This window comes from Eretmochelys imbricata, chromosome 9 (genome assembly GCF_965152235.1).
Source record: "Eretmochelys imbricata isolate rEreImb1 chromosome 9, rEreImb1.hap1, whole genome shotgun sequence".
Taxonomy (NCBI): Eukaryota; Metazoa; Chordata; order Testudines; family Cheloniidae; genus Eretmochelys; species Eretmochelys imbricata.
In genome coordinates, this window is record NC_135580.1 from 13861012 (window position 1) to 13886548 (window position 25537).

Here is a 25537-nt window from a genome sequence, read left to right on the forward strand (position 1 = left end):
CACTCAGGGCATTCCTTCCGACACATTGCTTCATGAAGCTCTGGAGATGACGGACACATATCCCAACAGATTACAGACAATTCCCATGGCAAGAAGACATCTTTGTGCACCTCTATCGATGCAACCTACAAAATTCAGCTTTGAAATGAGGCATACTTGATCCCTCTCCTCACATCATAGTTATAACCTCTGCCAACATACTCCAATTAATCTCCCGCAACCATTCAATACAGCTACACCTAATACAGTGAACACAGTTGGAGTTCATTGAAAACTCTGGAACACAACACAAATAATGGCATATTCTCTTAGAACTTTTGCATGTGTACTTATTATGGCATCCCGCCGCCAACAACCCCCTTTACTGAATCATTCATAATTCAACAGGGCAGAGTTAAGGTTGCATTGTTTTTAAGTTTTCATTTCCTTCACTCTCTTTGTCCTATTTCCACATTCTGGAAAGGCACGAGCACTACTGGGCAACCTTAATTCTGCATTAGGAAAGATTTTGGGCAATTAACCAAATTGTCTTTACTTATGTTAAAATAATTTATCTCCAACCTGTGCTTCTATCCAAGGCTCTTTAACGAGCATGTGAATTAAGAACCTGGTGCTACAAGGTTTTCAGCACTTCACAGGATCAGAATCGGGATGAAATTCACCCGTGGTCAGAGAACCACCAAAGCGTCTATGTACCACTTGAGTCATATTTAAGCTCTACTTGGCTTAGGTGGTGTATTAACTATGTGCTGGATGTCTCAGAAAAGGGGTAAATTTAACTCCAAATGCATAATTTAGATGCAATGTAATTTCCTCTTTTAATATAATCTGTAGTTAGCCAGATTTCTTTCCCTATTTTCACCAAATAGGCAAAGTGTTTAACCTTGCGATTAAATTGTGTAATAAAAATATATTACACAAGTGTCATTGTTTTTTCAAGATGACCTGGTTTATGCTAATTTATTTACATAAGCACTGTAATATGTATTTCACAGCTGACACGGCAGCTCTGTTCAGAACCCTACCGTGACCTGCTTCTCGTTATGATGGGGTAAACAGTGTCACCTTTCCAGTGCATAGTGAATTACAGAGAGGTAGCAAGGCATGCCATCAATCACATTGCATTAAGTTGGCTTTCAAAGTAGATTTCCGATATCACAAATGCTATTTAGGCCGTTACGGAAAGTACAAATTGGACAGCTCATATAAAATGGCCATATGATGAATGGACATGACGGGTCTTCAAAGAAAAGGAGCACTGCTATTCTACAAATAACCTTGTCAAAACAAAAATAAGACTGCAGCTCTTTTGGTAGTCTGGCTACTACAATTTAAGAATTCTTTAATTGCTCTATCTTCTAGAAGTTCAAACAAATATCATTGGTATTAGAAACTCATGTTTATTTATGGACCGTAAATTCTATGTCAAGCTAGCCCCTGCTAAGAATTTGAATTAGGTTTTGGAAATTAAAATATTCCATATTATGGCAAGTTTGTTACAAAGTATCTTTTAACAGAAAAAATCCCTATGATGTTTCAATCATAGCCAGGCTGTGTGACATCCAAAATAAATGTAATTTGCTGGCTTACTTCATGTGATCATGTCTCCCTCTACTGGTTTATCTTAGTAACAACGACAACCTGCTACTCACACTTTATGAGACACATTTAGCTCAAACATTAGTGATTTGTGCACATTTAGCTCAAACATTAGTGATTTGTGCTTTAGGCACTCCAAGTTCAAGGTTAGATCACTGCTGATAAAAATGTCTAGATAAATATATATGTGGTCATGGTTCATTATCACCAATGGGACTTGCACTTTGTGGACCTATAGACACTGAGGAAAGGCTTTTCTAAGAGCAATGCATATAATCCATTGGGGTCTAGCCTTTCTAAAACAACATACATATAATCCAATGATCATATCTCTAGTTGCTGATCTTAAACCCTGTTATAGCTAAAGTATTCCTTTGGCTCAACTGATAAAGGTGTGTCTTTTGCTTTTCCTGCTGCAAGATCCAGAGTTCAATCACCACTATGTCTACGTAGTCTCTGTGTCCTGCTTCATTATGCAGAATTCCTAGTATAAAGAACTATTTTGAAATGTAATTTATATTGCTGTGTGGTGAGATGTCATTGGTAAAAACCAGTGTGATTTTGCAAAAGTCTTCATTTTAGTCCCCAGAGAGGCTAGCTCTCTTTTAGCCTGCAATTTATTAGGCCCCTTATTGGTTAAGGACAGCTTTACATTTGTGGGATTAATCTCAGAGACCACAACTATATTTTTATCTCATTACAATTAATGCTATGGGCTTATTAAAACAAAGGGATACCGTATATTGAATTTTTCCAGTTGACAAGACCCCCACAGTGCATTACATCCTATCAGTAGGATGCTCGGGATGTCTGCTCAATCAGCTGTTGAACAGAAGAAAGGAATACCCAGAGGAAATAGAAGTCATGTGGACTTCGAAAATTCAGTACTGTCAAAGACAATACAAGCAAAATCTACAAAAACTGTATCATACTGATGGTATCCATGTCACTAAGGGTATGTCTCCACAGCAACTAGACACCTGTGGCTGGCCCATGCCAGCCGACTCGGGCTCACGGGGCTTGACCTTGCGAGGTGGGAGGGTCCCAGAGCTCAGTCTCCAGCCCAAGCCCAGAAGTCTACACAGCAGTGAAGTAGCCCGCAGCCCGAGCCCAAGTCAGCTGGCAGAGGCTGGGTTTTTCTTTGTTGTCTAGACATATCCTAATATATTATAAACCTCATCGTGATGGGCTATGTTCAGAAAGTATAAAGGTCAGAGGGAGGTGAGGGAGGGGTGGAATCCCCCCAAACTCAACTTCCTAGCCACACTTCTTTGGTCTATTAATATTTTAGTCATGAAAACAAACTAAATTTATTTTTGAAGCATGGGGAAATAAAAAAGATAAATAGAGTCTGCTTCATAGTGTGTGACACATCATGAAGTGGAGAGGAGAAAGATACAACAGTGGAATTTTTATTGTGTTTGCCTTCTTCAGAGCACTTTACACACATTTATGCAGCCTCACAACATCCCTGTTGGCTAGGCAAGTAAGAATTATAATCCCCATGTGGAAACTGAGGCAGGGATGTTAAATGACTTGCCCAAGGCCCAGGATTATAATTCATGAGTTTCTGGCACCTAATCCTGTCCTCAAACCAGATCTCATTGCAAAGAAACTCATCTTCCCTTCTCTGTGTGCCTTCCTCAAAAGTTAGTTAGCAGGGCTTGCTCAGCAGTTGCTTCACACAAGCATAGGGAGAAGACAAAGTTCTAGACAAAGCTCTCTCAGACTCTTATACCCAGCTAAAACCAGGATGTATAAGCCCACCAGCTGAGAGACTGCTGAGGTTTAATTGTAAAAATACAACATAACAGATCATTTCAAGGTCTGAGCTGAGGGCCACATCTTATTTACCTGAATCTGTTTGCTCATCTCTAGTCTGAGGTTTTCACCATTATTCCCATGACTTGCCAGTTAAAGACAGATGGAAGCTGTTTTCTAATCCTATTTCACTGTAAATCACAAAGACAAATTACTGTATTACCTCGAGAGTTCCTTTGGCAGAGTAAGCAGCGTATGAGTACAGAAGGTCTTGGCTGTGAAGCTTTTTGGTCTCCCTGTAACACTTCTGTCCACTAGGATAAAAGCATTCACCAGTATTTTTCAAAGTTACTGTATTTGAAGAAGAGCCTGGCAGGTCAAGCAAGACAGAGTAATTTACGAGCTGAACATCTTCAAGGCCACAAGACGTCCATTGAACCAGAAGTTTCATTGCAATGTCTGTATCTTCTTCTTTCCTAGGCAACTGTATCAAATCTCTGGGGGTGGGGAAAAAAAACAGAAATAGTACATTTTTTCAAATATACATTCATCTTGTACAGATATAGCAGTTCACAATTTCATTAATGTGAGCCAAGGAATTCATGATAGATTACCATACAATACAACAAAGCACCTTTCATTCTCTTTGCATGTAATTCCTATCAGTCATCAGAAAAATAAAACTCTTTGTGGAGAATAATAATTTTTGTCTTTTAAGAAAAATATCCTATTGGAATTCAAAATCCCACAGAAGTGATTTCAAATCATGGTATAAATTGTAAAGCATTCAATATTTACAAGTAGAATTTGCACTTCCATGCTGAAGTATCTACTTGTTAAATTTCTGGGTGCTGGCTTTTAGCTAGCCTGGCTACAAAAGTATGTTCAGAGGAAATATTTACGTATTAACCTCAAACCAGATCGATTCTAAACAATATAATTTGATATTTAACATTTATAAAGTAACTTTCATTTATGGGTTTAAACATTAGAAACATTAATTCCACCTCACAAAACCTTATAAATTAGGTACATTTTACAAATGGGCAAACTGAGTCACAGAGGGGGTAAATAACTTATCCATTATCACACTGCGATTAACTGACTGAGCTTGCAATAGAAATCAGAGATGGAATCCTGGCCCCAGCAATGTCAGTGACAAAGCTCCCAAAGCTGTTTTGACTTCAGTAGGGGTCAGAATTTCACTCTATGCATCTCGAGAAGTATGGGGAAAGTCTCCACATTTTGATCCACTGATGAACGTGAAAGCAAGTTCTAAATATTTATGCCCAGACTTTCTTTTTAAACTAAAGTCTGCTAATTTTATATTCCATCTACTTAAAAGAATCACTCTAAATTCTGTAGTATTACAATCCCCACAAAGTAGTGGATGATAATTAAAACTTTGCACAGGGCGATGCTATCTGGAGCACACTCCTGCAGCAGGCTGGGGAATGACAGGCACACCTACCTCAGTTACCCTTTTCAGAGTCCCCAGAGTTTTCCCAAGTGAGGTTAATTTATTACAAAAGTCCCATGCACATAAATCATAATAAAAGTCCCATAACATAATCCAGATTTCCCCCATGATAGTCCTAACAGTGCAGCATAGAGTTATGGCATCTCTCACTATGGCCTGACTCTCTAGTGCAGCCCCTACATCTCATCTCTCACCACATCCCAGCTCTCCAGTGCGGCCCTCTCCTGTCCTTGTAACAGGATAACCACCCCACCCCTTCCAACTTGAGTGCAACCCAGCTCTTCCGAGCAGGAACCCTCATTTTCTCTATGCTGGAATCATCTTTGCCAAAGGAACATTCCTCACTCCCCCTGGGCCTCTCAAAGCTCCTCTGGGTCCAGCTCTTCAGCTCCAGAGATTCCAGCAGTTAAGCACCTTTGCTGCTCCCTACCGTCAAGGCTCTTCAGCCCTAGGCCCCAGCTCAGAGTCAGGAGGCAACTCCCTCTGCTACTGCTGCTTCTCTTGCTTTCAGCCCTGGCCGTGGCTTGGGCACATCAACCAGCGAACCCCTTTTGCTGCTGTCCTACGTTGAGCCTTTGCCCAGGTTTCAAACATACAGTCTCCCAGCCAATTCCTCCCTCTTCCTAGGGAGGCCTGTCATGAGCATTCTGCTCACTGAAGCTTTCCCCAAAGACGATCTCTTGTCTTCTGATTTTCCTGACTCACTCTCATCAGGACTCTCCCTCAGTTGGTTGCTCCCTGACCTTTTCTAATCATTAGGTGCAGCTCCGCCCTCTTAATTGGCCAAATGGGAGCACCTGCTTTGACATACAGGAGCTGGATCTGCTTCATTTGCAATGGCCAGCCACCCTGCGACAAGGATGCACACAAAATCTATGATCAGTAGCTTTGGAAGGGTTAGCAATGACCATTAACAGGAGATTAGAACTTCTCTGCGGCATAATCTATGTTGAATTTAAGACAGCCAAAGACATACAAAATGAAGGCATGGTTACAGGGGTTATACTTTGCAGTAAAACTGCATCTTTAAGTTGATTTTCAACCATTGCTAACAATTGCCATAATAACTACTATTATTTTCTAGCATCCAGCAATGCCAAAGTATGGTACAGTACTTTACAATGGCAACAAAGTCAAGGTCCCAGCCCTCAGGAGTTAACAGTTTAGTTGAAATACAAGACCATCCAAAGTGTAACAAAAAAGCAGAAACTCCACTTCCAAAGAGCTCAGAACACAGTGGCACAACTGGATTTTTAAGAAATAGCTCATTTTTTTAAAAAAAACCTCCTTATTTAATTAAAAAAAAGCCTAATATTGACTGGACACCCACTAGGTTTTTTTTGTTTTGTTTTTCCAAAAGTTTCACTTTACAAAATGATTGGTTTGAATCAAATCTATGCAAGACAGGAGAGTTCATTTGATGTAATTTTGTAGGGGGCTGCAGGGAGGGGACGATGCTGGAAGCTAGCTACTATTAAACATTTAGTCTACATTCACTGAGAAAAGCTGAAAAGAGCAGTTTCACTAAGTATCATAATATATTATTTGACAGAAAGTTTTCCTCAGCCTTGATGTCCACAATAAAGGGTTATCCAGGCAGCATAGTGAAGTGTCATGCAGAACACCTGAGCCTAGAAATGATTTTGTCAATACTGTTCAATAGACTGCCAGACCACGAATAGGTCGATTTTGGCTTTTCTGGGCCAAATACAGTTTATATCACTGCTGAACACCCGTTACTGGATGATCCACAGAGTGGCAATGATGAAAGAACTGAAGGAAACAATGAATCTAGTCTGACCAACTTCAGAATGAATGCCAAGCGAATAGCACTGTAGAGAGACATCTAATGATAATTTCAGTGGAATAATGGAAGCCTAAAATGAAAGGGAGAAAAATACATTGATCAATCTAACATAGCCCACGATCCCCAAACTCAGAATCATTCACCAAATTGCGGGGAGCTCTGAAGAGTAGTAGCCTTGTTGGCATGTTGAAAGGGTACTAGGCGGTCTTTGCTTGGATATGTAAACTGCCTGCTGTACAAAATGTCTCAAAATGTAATGTTAATGGGAAATCATCATTCAGAGGGTGTGTTTCCAGTGGGATCCCCCAGGAATCAGTTTCTGACCATATGCTACTGCACACTTTTATCAATGACATGGAAGAAAACATAAAATCATCACTGATAAATTTGCAGATGACACAAACATTGCTGGAGTGGTAAATAATTAAGAGCACAGGTCAGTGACACAGAGTGACCTGGATATTTGTCTAGCTATGAGCCAGGAGAAGCAGGGATGGTGTCCCTAGCCTCTGTTTGCCAAAAGCTGGGCATAGGTAACAAGCGATGGATCACTTGATAATTACCTGTTCTGTTCATTCTATCAGAAGTACCTGGCATTGGCCACTGTCGGAAGACAGGATACTGGGCTAGACAGACCTATGGTCTGACCCAGTATGGCTGTTCTTATGGATACCAAGCAAAAAAGAAGCATTTTAATATGGCTAAATGTAAATGTATACATCCAGGAACAAAGATTGTAGGCCACACTTAGAGGATGGAGGACTCTATTCTGGGAAGCAGTGACTCTGGAAAATGGGTTGTGGTGAATAATCAGCTGAACATGAGCTCCCAGTGTGACACTGTGACCAAAAGAGCATTCTGGGGAGGCACCCCGGAAAATCTCAAAGAGGAGTACTGAGGTAATTTTACCTCAATATTTGTCGCTGGTGTGATCACTGCTGGAAAACTGTGTCCAGTTCTGGTGCCCACAATTCAAGAAGGAGATTTATAAATTGGAGTGGGTTACAGAAGAGCCACAAGAATGAATTAAAGGATTAGAAAATGCCTTATAGTAATAGACTCAAAGAACTCAGTCTGTTTAGTTTACCAAAGAGAAGGGGTGACTTGATTACAGTCTGTAAGTATCTACACAGGGAACAAATATTTAATAATGGTCTCTTCAGTTTAGTAGAGAAACAAATTCTGAATAGAAATAAGGTATATATTTTTAAAGGTGAGGGCAATTAGCTATTGGAACAATTTACCAAGGGTTGTGGTGGATTCTCACATCACTGATAATGTTAAAATCAAGACTAGATACTTTTTTAAAAAAAGATCTGCTCCAGGAATTATTTTGGGGAAGTTCTGTGGCCTGTGTTATATAGGAGGTTAGACTAGATGATGAGACTGGTCCCTTCTGCCCTTGGAATCCCGGAATCTATACACCAAGTAACAGTATTAACAAATTTTATATTGAACTGAATTAACATTTCAATTGTGTTAGGACTGAAAAGTAGATGATTATAAAACTGAGACTCAGAGATATAACCCCAAACCACCAGTTAGTGACACCTCAGCTTAGATCTCGCTTGTACTCCTTAGAATAGCTTGTGACATTTGATTTTTCTATGCTCAAAGGGCCAAAATTTTAAAGGTATTTAGGCATCTAAAGATAAAGATAGGCACCTACTGGGATTTTCAGAAGTGACTAGCTCCCTAACTCCTAGGGTAATCAATGGATGAACAAAACAATGAACAATTGTTAAAACACAGGCAGAAATCTACTGGAGTAAGGACCCGGACAATTTTGAAAATCTCACTAGTTGCCTATCTGCACCTAAATACCTTTAAAAATTTGTCCCAAAGAACCTGATCCAAAGACCACTGAAATCAATAGAAAGACTTATATTGACTTCAGTGGACTTTGGAACAGGAAAACATAACAGGAAAAGGGTATTTAAACTTCTCCTTTTAACAATACTACCTCACAATTTAAAACTCCATTAGGAAGGGAACATTCACTACACACACAATGTCACTCACAACCTTATAAAAGTGAAAAGGAAATACCATATCATATTGGTGATGCATTAACAACCTTGAGTGATAACATGTTACAACTGCACCCGACAGTATAGTACACGTTTCAATGGCTAATGCCACCTACAGGACATTACAGGTTGCAGCATATGTTATTGATTACACATGCAGATCAAAATATTTGAAAAACCTCTACTGAAAGAGACTAGATATATCTGAATGTAATCTGTACAACAGTCAGAGTTACTGCTGTACAGAGTTCAACTTCTTTACAAGAACACTGGGCTTATGTTAAAGACTTCAGAAATCCAGTCAGGAGGAATAATTGTCAAAGGTCTCTCTCCAGATTTAATCTTCTTAATTTATCTAAAATAAGTCTTCAAGCAGGCTGCACAAAATGGACAAGTTAATCCAATCAGTACTACATTACAAGTCTCCAATTTCATCTGCTATGCCCTTTAATGCAATGACAAACTTGGACAGTACAGAAACATACAAAGTCATTTGATTAACACAGTCACTACTTCAAGATCCACATTTCCCACAGGTGTTAGAAACAGTAATAGAATAAATAATTGGAAGAAACCCATCCCATACAAATAAGGTTATGGCACATTTCAACAGCCAGCACTCTGTTGCAATAAAAGGCAGGGTTTTTTTTTTTTTTTTTTTAAGGACACAATTATCAAATTGTTCCCCCACTAATAACTAAAGATACTTTTTACTCTATAATTAAATAAAGCATGCCTTTGAAACTTTTGAGACAATATACTTGACTGAATTACAGAAATTAATACACTTACTATTTACTTCATAAATTTCCTTACAGCATATCAAAATCAAATTGCAAATCATGGCACATGTGTTAAACAACTCAGCAGATATTAGGTGTCTTTGATAAGTCTCATTCAGAACAAAATAACACAAACACTTTTTGGCAGTTTAATTAAAAAGACTGAGCCAAATTTCTTCCTGATGTAAATCCACTAATTTCATTGATTTACATGAGGGATTAATTTGGACCATTATTGTTTGTGACGGGCTGGTTAGATACAGAAACAATGTCACAAGAATAGTATTTCTGACAGTGCTCCAAATTCAGAAACCCAGAAAGTACGAGAAGGTTTTTTTTCCTTATCAGTTAATGAAAAACAACAACATTACACCTCACAGATTGCAGAGTCACCTTCTGCATCCTACTAATGTGAGTTAATTAATTTTTTTAATTTACAGAATATAAAGGCTGGTAACAAGATAGCATGTGTGATCTGTAGAAAGGAACAGAGTCTCTGCATCATCATGCAACTGCTACTGCGAATGTTTTCAGTATCTAAAGCTTCAATAGCAATGCTATGGCAATTTTCATTTACACTACTGGCTTTGAGGGTGAGCCAGTTCCTGACACCTTATTCACTTAATAATTTATAATACTTGATTCAGCAAGTTGTTCCATGGAAATCAATAGTGATACTGCCAAGTAAGGTACTGCTCTGGAGACCACATCTTCAGCTCCTCTAAATCTGCACAGTTCTATTGAAGTCAGTGGACTTTCATTGGCTAATGGTCTTCATGTACATAAGGGTATTAGATCTGGCACAAGTACATGACATGAATAACAACAACAGGCAGACGAGTATAGCGGATTTCATCTGGGGATTTCAAGAAGCTTTTCCCAAATTAAGCTTTAAAACACCCTCAGAGACAGGCAGACAGAAAAGACCTAAACCTCCTTGAACTTCAGGTAGAAGAAAGTCATCAGTATGTGAGTATGGGGCCCCATTGGGATACAGGTGGCAGAAGAGGTAAGACAACAAGCACGCTTCTTCAACTCAGCAGCACCAGCCCCCAGAACGGGTGTGCCGACCACCTATTTGCAGCCACCTCCTTGAGTCAATGGCCACTTGTCTCATCTGTCTCTATCCCCCCACACGCAGCAACCGCCTGATCTCTGCCTTCCCCAGGCAGTGACCACATGGGGTGTGGGGGCTGCCGCCTCCTTTTGTCTGTGGGGGCAGCTGGCCCCTCACCCTCCTCTCTCTGCTTGTGGGGGGAAGCTGGGGAATCAGCTGAACTTTCCCTGTGTCAGCAGCCTCTTTGGGCTTCTCTCCACTCCCCCAACTGAGTTGTTTGAAAGTGGCCAACCCTACCCTCACTTTCTCCTCCACCAGCCTGCTACGGAGGGAGCCAGCCCTCCCCTCTCCCCACCACTGTCCTTGAAGCTAGCGGGCTCTATAGACAACTAATCTCATTCTTCTTTCTTCCCCTCCTAGTCAGCAGCCGACCTCCCCTTCCTCCTCCTTCCTTTTATCAGCATCTGGGAGTGGCCACAACAGTTTCAAAGCAATACCGAAATAAACCACTGGCTGCACATGTCCTAACAACAACACACAGCTATTTCTCTGTGATGACTATATGAAGTGAATAATAAAAAATAAACCAAAGATTAACTATCAATGTAACTACATGGTCTTGTTACCGTAATACTTTCATTTCCCCTTGTTTTGGTTTAGGACCCTTAACTGTGCTCCCATTAGGAAAGCTTTGCAGGTACAACATTCTGGTATAGACCACGCTTTGCTGGTTTCATGGCTGAATTTAAATGACAAACTCATTAGGGCCGGATGGATGCCTTTACTTGTGTCTGTGAAGCACCTGGCAGACTTTTGGGTGCTGCCATTGCACCGTGGGTGCAGTGTATAATGTTACCTATTGCATAATCAACTTTAGAAAAGCTGCTGAACTGAAGCATTGAGACAGCCAGTAGGAGCAAGGAAATCTGATACTGATGTAATTAAATCTGCATTCCTTGGTCTGTGTAACCAGTAGCAGTCCTCCGATGCAATGTGGATTGATTCAAAACACTGATTTTAATCAGAGTTTACATTAACAAGCAGAAAACCTTGATTTAAATTGATTTACTTTTTACTAATAAGTGTACTAATTAATTATTTTCCTAAAGAAGGCTTTACTCTCATTGGTTGGTATAACCATTAAAACACATTTATTTGCAACCTAAAATTGGTACTATTTCTTGCTAAGCAGGAGGGTACACTATATCAATACACATTTATTTATAAAAAATGATATAGTTTAACATACATTTATGCACATTATTAACTTTTCCCCTTTTATGTTAGAAAATGGTGAATGAGGCTACATTTCTTATTTACCAGATTGTGTTTTGTTGTTCGGGATTTCTGTCAAGCTGCATTCGGCTGTAAACTGGAATTCAGTTACACTTGGCATACGAACAAATGGGTATAAACTAGCTAGGAATACATTTTGGATGGAAATTAGAAGGAGGTTTCTAACGTCAGAGATGGAGTAAGGTGCTGGAACAGCTTTCTAACAGCTGTGAGGGAGCAGGGGAAAAAACAAAACCTAACTAGTTTTAAAATGGAGATTGATAAATTTATGAATGAGATTATGACTAGGTTGCTTGTGATAGCAGGGGACTGGATTAGATAGCCCATTCCAGTTCTCTGTTCCTAATTCCTAAATTCTTAATTCCCTCCTGTATACCCTGTGCAGCCATAAGGGAGATAATATGTTTTAGAGGCTGAAGGTGAGGGCAGAACCTAGGCCCAAACATTTAATAACAAACTAGGAACCTAGACAGGCAAAGAGGACACAATGTTTCATTAAGGCCAAGATGCAAATCTTAACTGGTTTTCCTTCTTTGAAATGATGAAAAGATCAGGAAAACCTTGAAGACATATTCTCGAAGACAGGAGACAGTTTATACTCCCTGACTTGAAGAATGGCCCAGAGACTAACTGCAAGAGATTACAACATGGCCAGTATTGCTTAAGGCTGGAAGTGCTAAAGATGATAAAATTAGGGTTACCATACGTCCGTATTTTCCCGGACATGTCCGGCTTTTCGGTTGTTAAATCGCCGTCCGGGAGGAATTTTTAAATATCTAAAAATGTCTGGGATTTTGCCATTATTATTTTTCCCCAAAGAAGAGTTGATCATTCAAGAAAGAAAGTGAATGTTGATCATTCAAGAAAGAAAGTGAACGTTGATCACTTGAGAGAGTGCCCACCTTTTCCCCCTAGTTCCCAGCGCTTGCTCCGCGAACCAGCTGTTTCGCATGGCTGGGAGGGAGGGGAGAGGAGGTGGAACGTGGCACGCTCAGGGGAGGAGGCAGGGCCAGGGCGGGGATTTGGGGAAGGGGTCCAATGGGGCAGGGAGGGGACGGAGACGGGGCAGGGACTTTGGGGGAAGCGGTTGGAACGGGGGCGGGGTCAGGGGCGGGGGGGCGTGCGAGTAAATACCCCCTCTCCCCTATGGAGTGTCCTCTTTTTTGAATGTTCAAATATAGTAACCCTAGATAAAATAGTTTATAAGATGATGAGCTGCAGGGGTAGCAGTCATAATGCTAGGCTTTCCATCCCAACTCAGCAGAGTGACAACATCAAAAGACAAAGCTGTACGAGGTGACTATAAAGAGAAATGAACACATATGCCACACAGGAATTTCATTTTAAAACGGATGACCATGGGGAGAGTAGGGCTGAAGCAGTGCAGTGGGGACTTTTTTCCTCTAGTAGTACTTCTTTCACCATTGCTTGCTAAAAGACATAACTAGTCCTACCAGATAATAAGCCAGATGTACGCTGCTGATGGCACATCCGGACACTTGGAACTACATGAAGTGATTGCTGAAAAACTGAGATTTCTTGCCCTCTAAATCAGAAGTTAAAATTGGAATAATTCCCCCATTAACACCAGACTGCCCTTGTCTAATGGATATAATAATGATAATCACTAAGATATAGAGTCTTTTATCAGCAATTCCTATTTGATATAGTAAGAACAGTAAGGTTCTTCATAAAAGGCTGATAGAACTCTCTAGTTTTTCTCTCAAAACAATAGAGACAGATTTTTTTCCCCTTCATGTGTGAAAAATCTTTACTGGGGACTTTGAGAGGAAATAACTGCAAGGATTTTCAAACTGAGATTCTCCATCCACTATCTTCCTGGGAGTGAGGGGTTGCCCTAGAACTAGTTGAAGAAACAGTTTTTCAAAAAATACAACTGTCAAAGTTCTTTCAGTTTTAAGCGTTTAGGAAGTGACCTAATTTTTTTTCCCAAAAACGTTTTGTGAATTTTAATCAAAAATTATTTCATCATCAGAAAGTCACCAAAACTGTTAATAAAATAGCCATCGACAATGTTTTGCTTCTTGAAAACGCACTATCAAAAAAATTCAAACACCGCTTTGCTCACAATTTGCTCCAACAGTGATTTTGATAAGACTTTCAAGAATGATGTCACATAAAAAAAAATTCAGTTTCTCTCCAAAAAAATAAGGGGGGGGAGAGGCCAGTTTTGACAAAGCAAAACAGTACTACAATAATGCTGATCTGCTCTAGTTTGCCCCCACCACAAAAGAAAAGCTGCTTCCATACCTGACAGATCACAGGGGATTTATGAGATGCCAGGGCCATTTTTTCAAAAACTTTGTACCATAGCAACCTCAACATTTTCCTTCTCCCGCTCCCTCATAGCAATGCAACCAGGCAATCACCTCAGCTGCAGTAGTTCCTGGGGACCAAAAATCTGTGACTGTATTAACTTCACAGGTTGCCATTATTTTTATACAAGACCATGAGATGAGACACATGTCTTTGGATGCTGTGAGTTCTCTCTCCATGCAGACGGGCATTTTCTTCTCATGTCCCTTCCTGCAGGTTTTTATGGGACTTTGCACAGACATTATTAAGGATCTACAACCTATCCTGAAGGACGACCCATCCCTCTCACAGATCTTAGGAGACAGGCCAGTCCTTGCCTACAGACAGCCCCCCAACCTGAAGCAAATACTCACCAGCAACCACATACCACACAACAGAACCACTAACCCAGGAACGTATCCTTACAACAAAGCCCGTTGCCAACTGTGCCCACATATCTATTCAGGGGACACCATCATAGGGCCTAATAACATCAGCCACAATATCAGAGGCTTGTTCACCTGCACATCCACCAATGTGATATATGCCATCATGTGCCAGCAATGCCCCTCTGCCATATACATTGGTCAAACTGGACAGTCTCTACATAAAAGAATAAATGGACACAAATCAGATGTCAAGAATTATAACATTCATAAACCAGTCAGAGAACACTTCAATCTCTCTGGTCACGCAATTACAGACATGAAAGTTGAGATATTACAACAGAAAAACTTCAAAACCAGACTCCAGCGAGAGACTGTTGAATTGGAATTCATTTGCAAATTGGATACAATTAACTTAGACTTGAATAGAGACTGGGAGTGGCTAAGTCACTATGCAAGGTAACCTATTTCCCCTTGTTTTTTCCTACACCCCCCCCCCCCGACGTTCTTGTTAAACCCTGGATTTGTGCTGGAAATGGCTAAATAGATAAGCTATTACCAGCAGGAGAGTGGGGTGTGGGGGGAAAGAAAACCTTTTGTAGTGGTAAACACCCATTTTATCATGGTTTGTGTGCATAAAAAGATCTTCTCTACTTTCCACAGTATGCATCCGATGAAGTGAGCTGTAGCTCACGAAAGCTTATGTTCAAATAAATTGGTTAGTCTCTAAGGTGCCACAAGTACTCCTTTTCATTCTACAGTAGCAGATTCCAATACAGAATCGAGTTCCAAGACAGTGTAAGAACTTTGGCCCAGACCATCACTTCTTGCAGAAAAGACACCCTCACATCATCTCCTCTGCAAAGCAAATGTCTCTCATTCAAATTATGGAAGAAGTCACATGCAAAACATATGTAAAGAGGTTTTTTTTAAATGAAAAGAAGTACCACAATACTTAAAGCACAAGATAAATGATTCTGAGGTATAGATGTAGAAAACCATCAGAACTGATAGTTTCTAAGTAGAATGTTTCTGTATATTTTGTATGAAGCATAAACAGTTATTTAGCAATATACAGTAACTGTGCTTTATTACTGACAAGATGCATGTCATAGGATGGCCCAGGCTGGAATGCTCTCATGACATACGCAGCACTGTGCCAGATGTGTCTGCCTCAGTTTCCCCTTCAGAATTCCCAGAAATAGTCCTTAAAGGCTTTTCCAAGAGTCTTGCACACATAAACCATAAAATCCCACAACCACACACCAAAATTCCCCAATATAGTCTAAACAATAAATGCAACAGAACAGCTCCGGCATCTCTCCCCACACCCCAGCATACAGTAAAACTCCGGCATCCCTCATCATGCCTTACCCTGGTCTTCAGACTTTGCCCTCAGGACTCTGGCTCAGAACAAGCATTCATCTTATTCTGCTGCTCTCAGCCTTCAGCTGTCTCCTGCCTTCTTTGGCCTTGACTCGCTGACTCAGGAAGGTCAGCAGGCTAGCTCCTCCAATGGCTTCCTGATAATCCCCGGTTTCCAGGGAAGGTCAGTGGAAAGCTTTCTGCTCTTTGCAGCATTGCCCAGAGACTTCCTCCAGTGTGACTCCCAGGCAGTTCGCACCTGCCCTTTCCCTCACTGATCCAAATAGCTTCACCTTTTCCAGACTGACTCTGTGCTCTAAGGCTCACCATATTTCTCTCTTTATAGGGCTCAGGTGCCTTCTTTTAAGCCCAATTGGTGCATCACAGTTGACACTCGCCCTGCTCCCTCTTAAAGGACCAATGTCAACCTATGACAAAGCCAAATGCTGCTCTCCTTAAAATGATACTTTTTACTGTTTTGAGTTCCCAGTCCCAAAATGATGTAATGAAAGATATCTCAAGCAAACATACATACATACCCACTCACACACACACACCCCGTACTTGCACACAATGAATTTGCTCAAGACAGGTAGTGATGCACATTATGCATCAGAAGTTAGAATCTGCATAAGTATTCCCACAGTCCATCTGATTAAAACTATTACCATAAAATACTGTAATATAATAAAAATGAAGATTGTTTTGAAAGACCATGTTACAGTACACGTAATAATTCAGAAACTCAGATCCATGACCAAAATAACCTACAAGCAATCAAGCAGAAAAGATGGTCATCTCATAATTTATAAGATTATTTTTCTTTCTGGTTCCTGACTAGCACAGAAAGCAGGATCTACATTTCTATCTACCCACATACTTGTCTACGTATTGTTTTTTAGTGTGTCTAGCACCAAAGTGCTTTGAAATATTATGCAATCTTTAGCTTCCCTGCTGAGTATGTCAACAAGGATGAAAATTATGATGCAGAGTGGGTTTATGTGTGAGATGTGGATATTTGTCCACTTAAAAGTGGACTAACACCAACAGCCCATTTCACTACGAGCACCAAAGAACTGTCTTATGATAATGACCCTTGATCTTTTGGTCTGAGCCTGAAATAAGATAATGCTGCAGATCCCCATTATCAATGCAGCCATCTAGTCCGCTTAATTTTGTACATTTGCTTCCAATTTTGTATTTAAAATATGTCAATGCAAATGGTGCCCAGTACTGCTTTATTCTGGAACTTGGACAGGCAAGATGGCAGCACTGACACATGCTAATTTTGTGATGGCTGTGGGCTACAAGAAATTAGAAGAATTCAGCATGGGATGTGTTAATGTAACACACACACCTCCTGGGTGTGGTGTTCTGTCCCATCTAGTGGCACCGAGACCGCTTAGAGAGAGAAATTAATGAGTTTGCTCTACAGCCTTACCTAACAGCCAGTTGGCTTTTAACTCGTGAAGTAGAAGCTCATATAGGTTCAGTCCTGCCCACTGACGACCAGGATCTGTTGGCGTTACATTAATGGTGCTGCATACTCTACCCTTACAGAAAGACGTGAATATAGTGCTGACTTGCCTCAACAGATTCAGATATACTTCCTAAATCATAAACAAGTGAAACAATGCATGCCTACAGTGCCACAATTGCAAAACCATAGTGAAACATTATTTTCAGATACTCAATATGGTACAACAATTAAATAAGGTGCAGATTATTATGAGAGGTCTGCTTTCACCATGCACCATCTTTACTGGCAGTGCAGTTCCACCTGCAAGCCAGTTCCAACACCTGGGAATGGCCAAGAGTAACTTTCCTGACAAAGGTTAGCAAGTGCCAGCTCAGGGCTGTGACTCACTTATCACTTGCAATCCAGTCCTGGCTGACGTGGCTGATGGAACAATTCATGTGTAGCTCATCACAGTGATGAAAGTATTGTTTGTCCTAATAGAAGGGAAAGTTAGAAGCATATTCCACTCTATTGTAACACATTATAGGAGTATTTGCAAATCTTGAGAGATATATATATATATATATATATATATATATATATATATATATATATCTGCTCTCTGAACGTTGTAATATGGTACCTACAGTATAGTGATGATGCTATTAACATAAAACAGTCTGATTTATGGTGGGTTTTATTTCCCACACGTATAGTACAAATTTGATTTATAAAATTGAAAAAAAAATTAGAATGTTGTGGTTTCAGACATTTTTGCAGTCCTATAACAGAAAAATGGTATCGATTTATTTCCAGGATTTCAGTATATTGTGTGAACAAGTGCCGCTGGGTAATTTTGAGGAAAAAATTGCAAGAGACAGGACTCCTCCATTTAGAAAAGGATGTATTGTGCGTGCCTGGTAATGTTTTTTTCAGTGAAAATGTCAATTTTTTTTTTGCACCATCACAGTGGCTGATTCATTCATTTGTACACTAAACAGAGACAGAACGAAGTGCCTATAAGCTGGTAGTATTACCATGATATAATACACAATAGACACGGGCCAAATTTTCCATCTTTCTGGGAATTCCTTTGTTGATAGATTAAAGAACAATCATAAACCTCTGCCTAAGCTTCCTTTTGAGGCTGGCTGTACATATTTTTCTCTGCAAGCCTCTCTAAGCCTACTTCTGTTTCCCACAGCATCAAACAGATATTCACATTTTTTTATACTTTTTGGTTGGAACTAAAAGGACACTCCTTATCTGACTGCCAAGATGAGTCAGCAGACAAGCTCTGCATCTCAGTGCAGGGTGTTAGGAACAGACAATCTGTCATACAGTAGAACTTGAGTTACAAACACCTCGGGAATGGAGGTTGTTCTTAACTTTGAAATGTTCGTAACTCTGAACAAAATGTTATGGCTGTTCTTTCAAAAACTTACAACTTAACATTGACTTAATACAGCTTTGCAACTTTACTATGCAGAAGAAAAATGCTGCTTTTAACCATCTTAATTTAAATGAAACAAGCACAGAAGCAGTTTCCTTAGCTTGTCAAATTTTTATTTAACTTTCCCTTTAGTTTTTAGTAGTTTACATTGAACACAGAACTGTACTGTATTTGCTGCCTTTTTTTTTTTTTTGGCTCTGCTGCTGCCTGATTGTCTACTTTCAGTTCCAAACAAGGTGTGTGGTTGACCGATTAGTTTGTAACTCTGGTGTTCATAACTCTGAGGTTCTACTGTATTACCATTTGTGTTCCTGAAATTTGCACAGGTAAATCTCCTTTGTAACAATGGGAAAACAGACAATAAATATTAAGAAGTCAGTAAACGCTGGCTGAGATTTCCTAAGCTGCCTAATGAGTTTTGACTTCAAATGGGAATAGGGCATCCAGATCCCTTAGGCAGCTTTGAAAAACTCAATTTAACTGTATTCGTAGAGATCACTCTCCATATTTCCCTGCAATAAGTTGGCACCCATACGATGATCTGAAAAAGATACAGGTCTTAAATATGAACTGCTTTGGTTTTGTTGATTCAGGTGACAAACTTTTCCTGGTATACCTGGCAGCAGTGCACATCTTTTTTCTGTGAAACAGCAGTTGTCTAGTCTAGTGCTCTACTGATTTCAATGGAACAGCCACTTGAAGCAGCATTAGGAACAGAAACGCAATATCGTAACATGCATTTTGTGTGTGGCAATATTGTATATACTTCAAGAGTCCATGTAGTGCTCTTTTCACTGTGTTAATGTGTGAAAACGAACAATTTTATTTTGGAACATTATCTTGTAATACATCACCCATTTAAACAACATTAAAAAAACGGTTCTGCAGATTAAAGCAATATTAGTGTTAAATGTTTAATAACTCCAAATTCACTTTGTTTTAAACTGACATGATCTCTCCCTTCTGTGTAAATATTAAAATTCATATTTAAATTCATTCTCTTTAATATCTGAGATTCAAGATTGATGTTACATTTTCAGTTACCAAGCCTGTAAGTTTAATTCTATGAGAATTAATAAGGACTCACATGTATATTTTAAGATAACTGATTTGTGCAGATATTTGTTGACATCCATGACAGATGTAGAAATGAGAAGAAATTGTAAATACACTCTGTATTCATTCCCATCTTGTCAAGACCCTGTGGTGGCAGAAAACGTGACTTTTCACGAAATCTGGCTCTTACCTTTTTTCAGCGGACAGATACAGAAGACAGATGATAAGCAATATTTTAACTGTTATAACACAAACAATACATGGCTAGATCCATCAAAAAATCAGCAACTGGTGTTTGTACAAAGCACCTCAATTAATTCACCCCTTCAGTTTTAAAAGATAAATATCTGTCAACAAGCAGTCCTGCACAAATGCATTATACTTTTGCAATGGGTGTAGTGCACTCTAGCCCTGTTTAAATGATGCCTGTTTGTGTCTGCTCTTAATCTGAAAACATTTACTTTTATGTTCAATACTTACCAAAAATATTAATCATTTCCAAAGCAAGTATTTCATTCTTCCAAATTTAAAAGACAATCTAGCATAATGGGCTTTATATAAATAAACTGTAGAATTTCAGGATTCAGTTGCATCCACAAATTCTGCGCATGTACACCTTGCATATATGACACGTATATGCAACAATTACTGTCCTGATGTTTCACTGTGGGCTGAATCCAGGAACTGCAAAGCTAAGAGCACAACCCTCTATCTGGTACCTATAATAGAGCAAAATCCTTTGTGGACCAGCTACCAGAAGTGGGGCATATAACATACGAAACAGTAAGTTATATATGCACCATTTGCTGGGACATCTGTATTGGAACAGTTAGAAATTTGGCTTATACATTTGACAAGAATCATCTTAGAGGAGCCATATTTTCAACAATTTCCTTTTCCCAGTGCAATTTTTACCTGCAAAAATATGTGCTACATTTCCGCATCTTGAAGTTATATTTCATGTGGAAATCTAACTGCTCAACTGCAGGTGCAAATCCAGCAGTTAGAGGTACAAATATTCTAATATGCACCAATAATTCATTTCACAGATACAAAAATGTGAGTATAAATGTTTCAGGTGTCAACTGCTGATGCAAAAGGGAGGATTTTAAACTCTTTTGAAAATACTCCCACAAATGATCCTGTGGCTAAGGAAATGCACTTGGAATCAGAAGACGTAGGTTTACTTCATGACTCTGACACAGGCAAGACTGTTTGATTTTGATAAATAATTTAATCTCTCTGTGCCTCAGGGTACATCTACAGTGGAGAAAAATCCTGCAGCAGTGAGTCTCAGAGCCCAGGTCAACTGATTAGGCTTGTGCCACAGAGCTAAAAATAACAATGTAGATGTTCCGGCTCAGGCTGCAGCTCAGGCTCTGAAACCTGGTGAGGGGCAAGGATCTCAGAGCTCCTGTCCGAGCCCTAATGTCTACACTGCTATTTTTAGCCACATAGAGCTAGGCCAAGTCAATTGACCCTGGCTATGAGACTTGTTGCTGCGGGGTTTTCTTTGCAGTGTAGATATTATACTCCACACCTGAACATAGCCATTATATGGACAACATCCCCCCATATCTCAATGTCTGTACTTTGACCCGTTAACCTTTTACCCCCAATCGGGGATATTGCAGATTATGTATTCCTTATGCCACACGATCCTAAACCGAACTTCGCACCCCGTGATAATCTGTACCTTATTCCCTGATAACTCCCTGATATTCCCACAGAAACTTTTATGCTTAAACTCTGTACCGTTTTCTTTTTATTTTAACACCATCTTAACAAAATTATTAAATCTGATACCATTAGTTCCTTAGCTATATAATGGAGATAGTAATACTGCTTCACCACATGTGGGTATTGTGAGCATTAGTGGTTGTGAGGTGCTCAGATAATATGGTGATGGTAGGCACAGTAGTACTTGGAGAGAGAGAAACAGAAATTCAACCCTTGTAGTTTAACATCATAATTTCTCGCCATTTGCAGTAACTAATGACAACATAAAATTATTGTAATGCAGCTAAGCTACCCCCCCCCCCCGGTGCCACATGAAATTAACAAATTTACCTATTTATTACTGCAGAGGTTCTCAGACCCTTCCATACTTTGGGCTATACCTGAATAGAGATGTTGTCTCACATCCCCAGCTTTCCTCTCCCACGTACGATAGTGCAAAACACTCCCCTCCCATTTGTGATCACATAGTGGCAATAACAGTAACTGATTATATGAAAACATAATATTAAGAAAGCATTTAATACATTTTCCACTACCTTGTAATGTCATTCAGCACATGAAAGCACAGAGCCAAATCCTCCATTTCTCTGGAGCTATGCCAATTTGCCCTGCCTGGGGATGTGACCCAGTAAAAACAGTTAGCACAATATGAGAAGCCAAGGTTGCCACAGACCACCACTAAGTTTTTATTTTTATTTCTGATGTAAGACAGGGTCTGAATGAGCTCTCCCCTTGCATCTATTGAGAAGCAGGCTATATTTGCACAGATAGATCTACTTTGCCTACTCAGAGGCAGATTAGCGGTTTGTGGGGCCCTGGGCCAGAGCAGGTGGGGGCCCCTCCCCATCCCTTCTGCCTGCAATCCCCCGTCTTCCCCCCCTCCCCCCCAGCACTCCTCCTGGGGAAATGGGGTCAGGGCGTGGGGGCTTCCCCAGCCTACCCGGCACTCCAGTCAGGGAACGGGGTCGGAGTGCAGGGGGAACGGGGGAAGCCGCCACGGCCCGATCCTGCTCCCCAGCAGGAGTCCTGGGCAGAGTGGGTTGGGGTACTGGGGCGCCCATTTTTCCAGAGGCCCCCAAATTGGCCAGGGCCCCTGGGCTAATCCACTATTAGATCAGCAAACCAACCTGCTTTGCCAAAGTGATCAATTTTGGTTGTTTTGAGTTAAAATTCATTAGTCTTTAATGCAGGGGTGATTAAATGTTATTATCTTTATTGTATGACTAAAAAGAAGAACTATTTTAATATGCCTTAATTGATGGGTCATCCTAATTTAGCAATACCACAGTGATGCCATATCCAAGTGGAAGTCAGAGGCAAGTCAGGGTGGGAATGGATTTTCCTCCATGGTGGCGTGCCTCGCTTTAAAGAGTCCTACATACTATTTGATTCCCCCACCTCAGTGATTAAAGAAAGAGCTGATCAGACTCAATTTAGAGTCCTTGTTTCTGCTTAGTGATCACTAGAGCTGAATCACAGATGAGCAGTAGGGTTGCCAACTTTCCAATAGCACAAAACTGAACACCCTTGCCCCATCCCCTGCCCTGCCCTTCTCTGATTCCCCACCCACGTTCACTCCACCCCACCCCCCCCCATCGCTCACTCTTCCCCACCCTCATTCACTTTTTACAGGGCCGGGGCTGGTGGTTGGGGTGAGCGAGGGGGTGAGGGCTCCGGATGGGGGTGCAGGCTCCGGGGTGGGGTCACAATTAAGTGGCTCAGGGTGTGGGAGGGCCTCGGGTGTGAGGGGGGTGAGGGCTCTGGCTGGGGGTGCAGGCTGTGGGGTGGGACCATGGATGAAGGGTTTGGTGTGCAGGAGGGGGTGTGGGCTATGGGAGGGAGTTTGGGTGCAGGAGGGGGTTCCAACCTGAGGTGGGAGGGTGGGGTGGCGGGGTGGGTTCGGGGTGTGGGCTCCGGCCGGGCAGTGCTTACCTCAGGCGGCTCCCAGTCAGCAGCGCGGCAGGGCTAAGGCAGGCTCCTGCCTGTCCTGACTCTGCATGGTTCCCAGAAGTGACCGTCATGTCCGGCTCCTAGATGGAGGGGCCAGGGGATGCTGCTCACACCTGCAGGCACCGCCCCAGCCACTCGGGCGGGGGCAACGTGTGCAGTTCCCATGTCCATCCTTGTGCCTAGGAGCTGGACAGGCTGGCCGCTTCTGGGAATCAGAGAAAAAGGGAAGTGGTGTGTTAAGGGACATTTGTCTGTCAGACTTTCACACTGCAAGGTGGGAAAATGAGGCAAAGGACTAAGTCCCAAATGCTGTAGGGTGGGTGTTTACACATGGTTTGCATACTTAAAAATCACTGTTGTGGTGTTTTCCCAAGTTAATGCTGTGTTTACTTTCCCTTTTTGATACAACGTTGCTTTTGTTATATTCAGACTCTGGGCTTGTGAGTGAGGAAATATTGTCTCGTAAAAGCATCCAGGGATGATATTTAGTTTTCCCAGATAATCAAGGTGGGCCATTTCCAGCAGTTGACAAGAATGTCTGAGCAACAGTGGGGTGGGGGGGAATAAACATGGGGAAATAGTTTTACTTTGTGTAATGACTCATCTACTCTCAGTCTTTATTCAAGCCTAAGTTAATTTTATCCAGTTTGCAAATTAATTCCAGTTCAGTAGTCTCTCGTTGGAGTCTGTTTTTGAAGTTTTTTTGTTGAAGAATTGCCACTTTTAGGTCTATAATCAAGTGACCAAAGAGATTGAAGTGTTCTCCAACTGGTTTTTGAATGTAATAATTCTTGACGTCTGATTTGTCTGATTTCACCCATAACTACTTCACATTTGGGGACAATGTAGACCTTCAAGTCAGCAGCACTGCTATGGGTACCCGCATGGCCCCACAGTATGCCAACATTTTTATGGCTGACTTAGAACAATGCTTCCTCAGCTCTCGTCCCCTAATGCCCCTACTCTACTTGCGCTACATTGATGACATCTTCATCATCTGGACCCATGGAAAAGAAGCCCTTGAGGAATTCCACCATGAAAATAACAGAACGCCACTAGCCCTCACCTTCAGCCCCCAACTAAAACCTCTCCAACACATCACCAAGGATCTACAACCTATCCTGAAGGACGACTCATCACTCTCACAGATCTTGGGAGACAGGCCAGTCCTTGCTTACAGACAGCCCCCCAACCTGAAGCAAATACTCACCACCAACCACATACCACACAACAGAACCACTAACCCAGGAACCTATCCTTGCAACAAAGCCCGTTGCCAACTGTGTCCACATATCTATTCAGGGCCTAATCACATCAGCCACACTATCAGAGGCTCATTCACCTGCACATCTACCGATGTGATATATGCCATCATGTGGCAACAATACCCCTCTGCCATGTACATTGGCCAGACTGGACAGTCTCTATGTAAAAGAATCAGTGGACACAAATCAGACGTCAAGAATTATAAGATTCAAAAACCAGTTGTAGAACACTTCAATCTTTTTGGTCACTCGATTACAGACCTAAAAGTTGCAATTCTTCAACAAAAAAACTTCAAAAACAGACTCCAATGAGGGACTGCTGAACTGGAATTAATTTGCAAACTGGATACACTTAACTTAGGCTTGAATAAAGACTGGGAGTGGATGGGTCATTACACAAAGTAAAACTATTTCCCCATGTTTATCCCCCCCCGCCCTCGCTGTTCCTCAGATGTTCTTGTCAACTGCTGGAAATGGCCCACCTTGATTATCACTACAAAAGTTTTTTCCCCCCCATCCGCTCTCCTGCTGGTAATAGCTCACCTTACCTGATCACTCTCCTTACAGTGTGTATGGTAAGACCCATTGTTTCATGTTCTCTGTGTATATAAATCTCCCCACTGTATTTTCCACTGAATGCATCCGATGAAGTGAGCTGTAGCTCACGAAAGCTTCTGCTCAAATAAATTTGTTAGTCTCTAAGGTGCCACAAGTCTAATAATGACCTAAAACTAT

General features: G+C 40.9%; 1 protein-coding gene across 1 annotated transcript in view; it reads right to left on the reverse strand.

The window, feature by feature from the left end:
- Window positions 1-25537, reverse strand: part of NAALADL2 (N-acetylated alpha-linked acidic dipeptidase like 2) — a 517216-nt gene that overhangs the window by 404055 nt on the left and 87624 nt on the right. The window contains exon 2 of the mRNA XM_077827191.1: window positions 3584-3857. Within this exon, the coding sequence (XP_077683317.1) occupies window positions 3584-3857 (274 nt within the window). The remainder of the gene's footprint in view (window positions 1-3583; window positions 3858-25537) is intronic.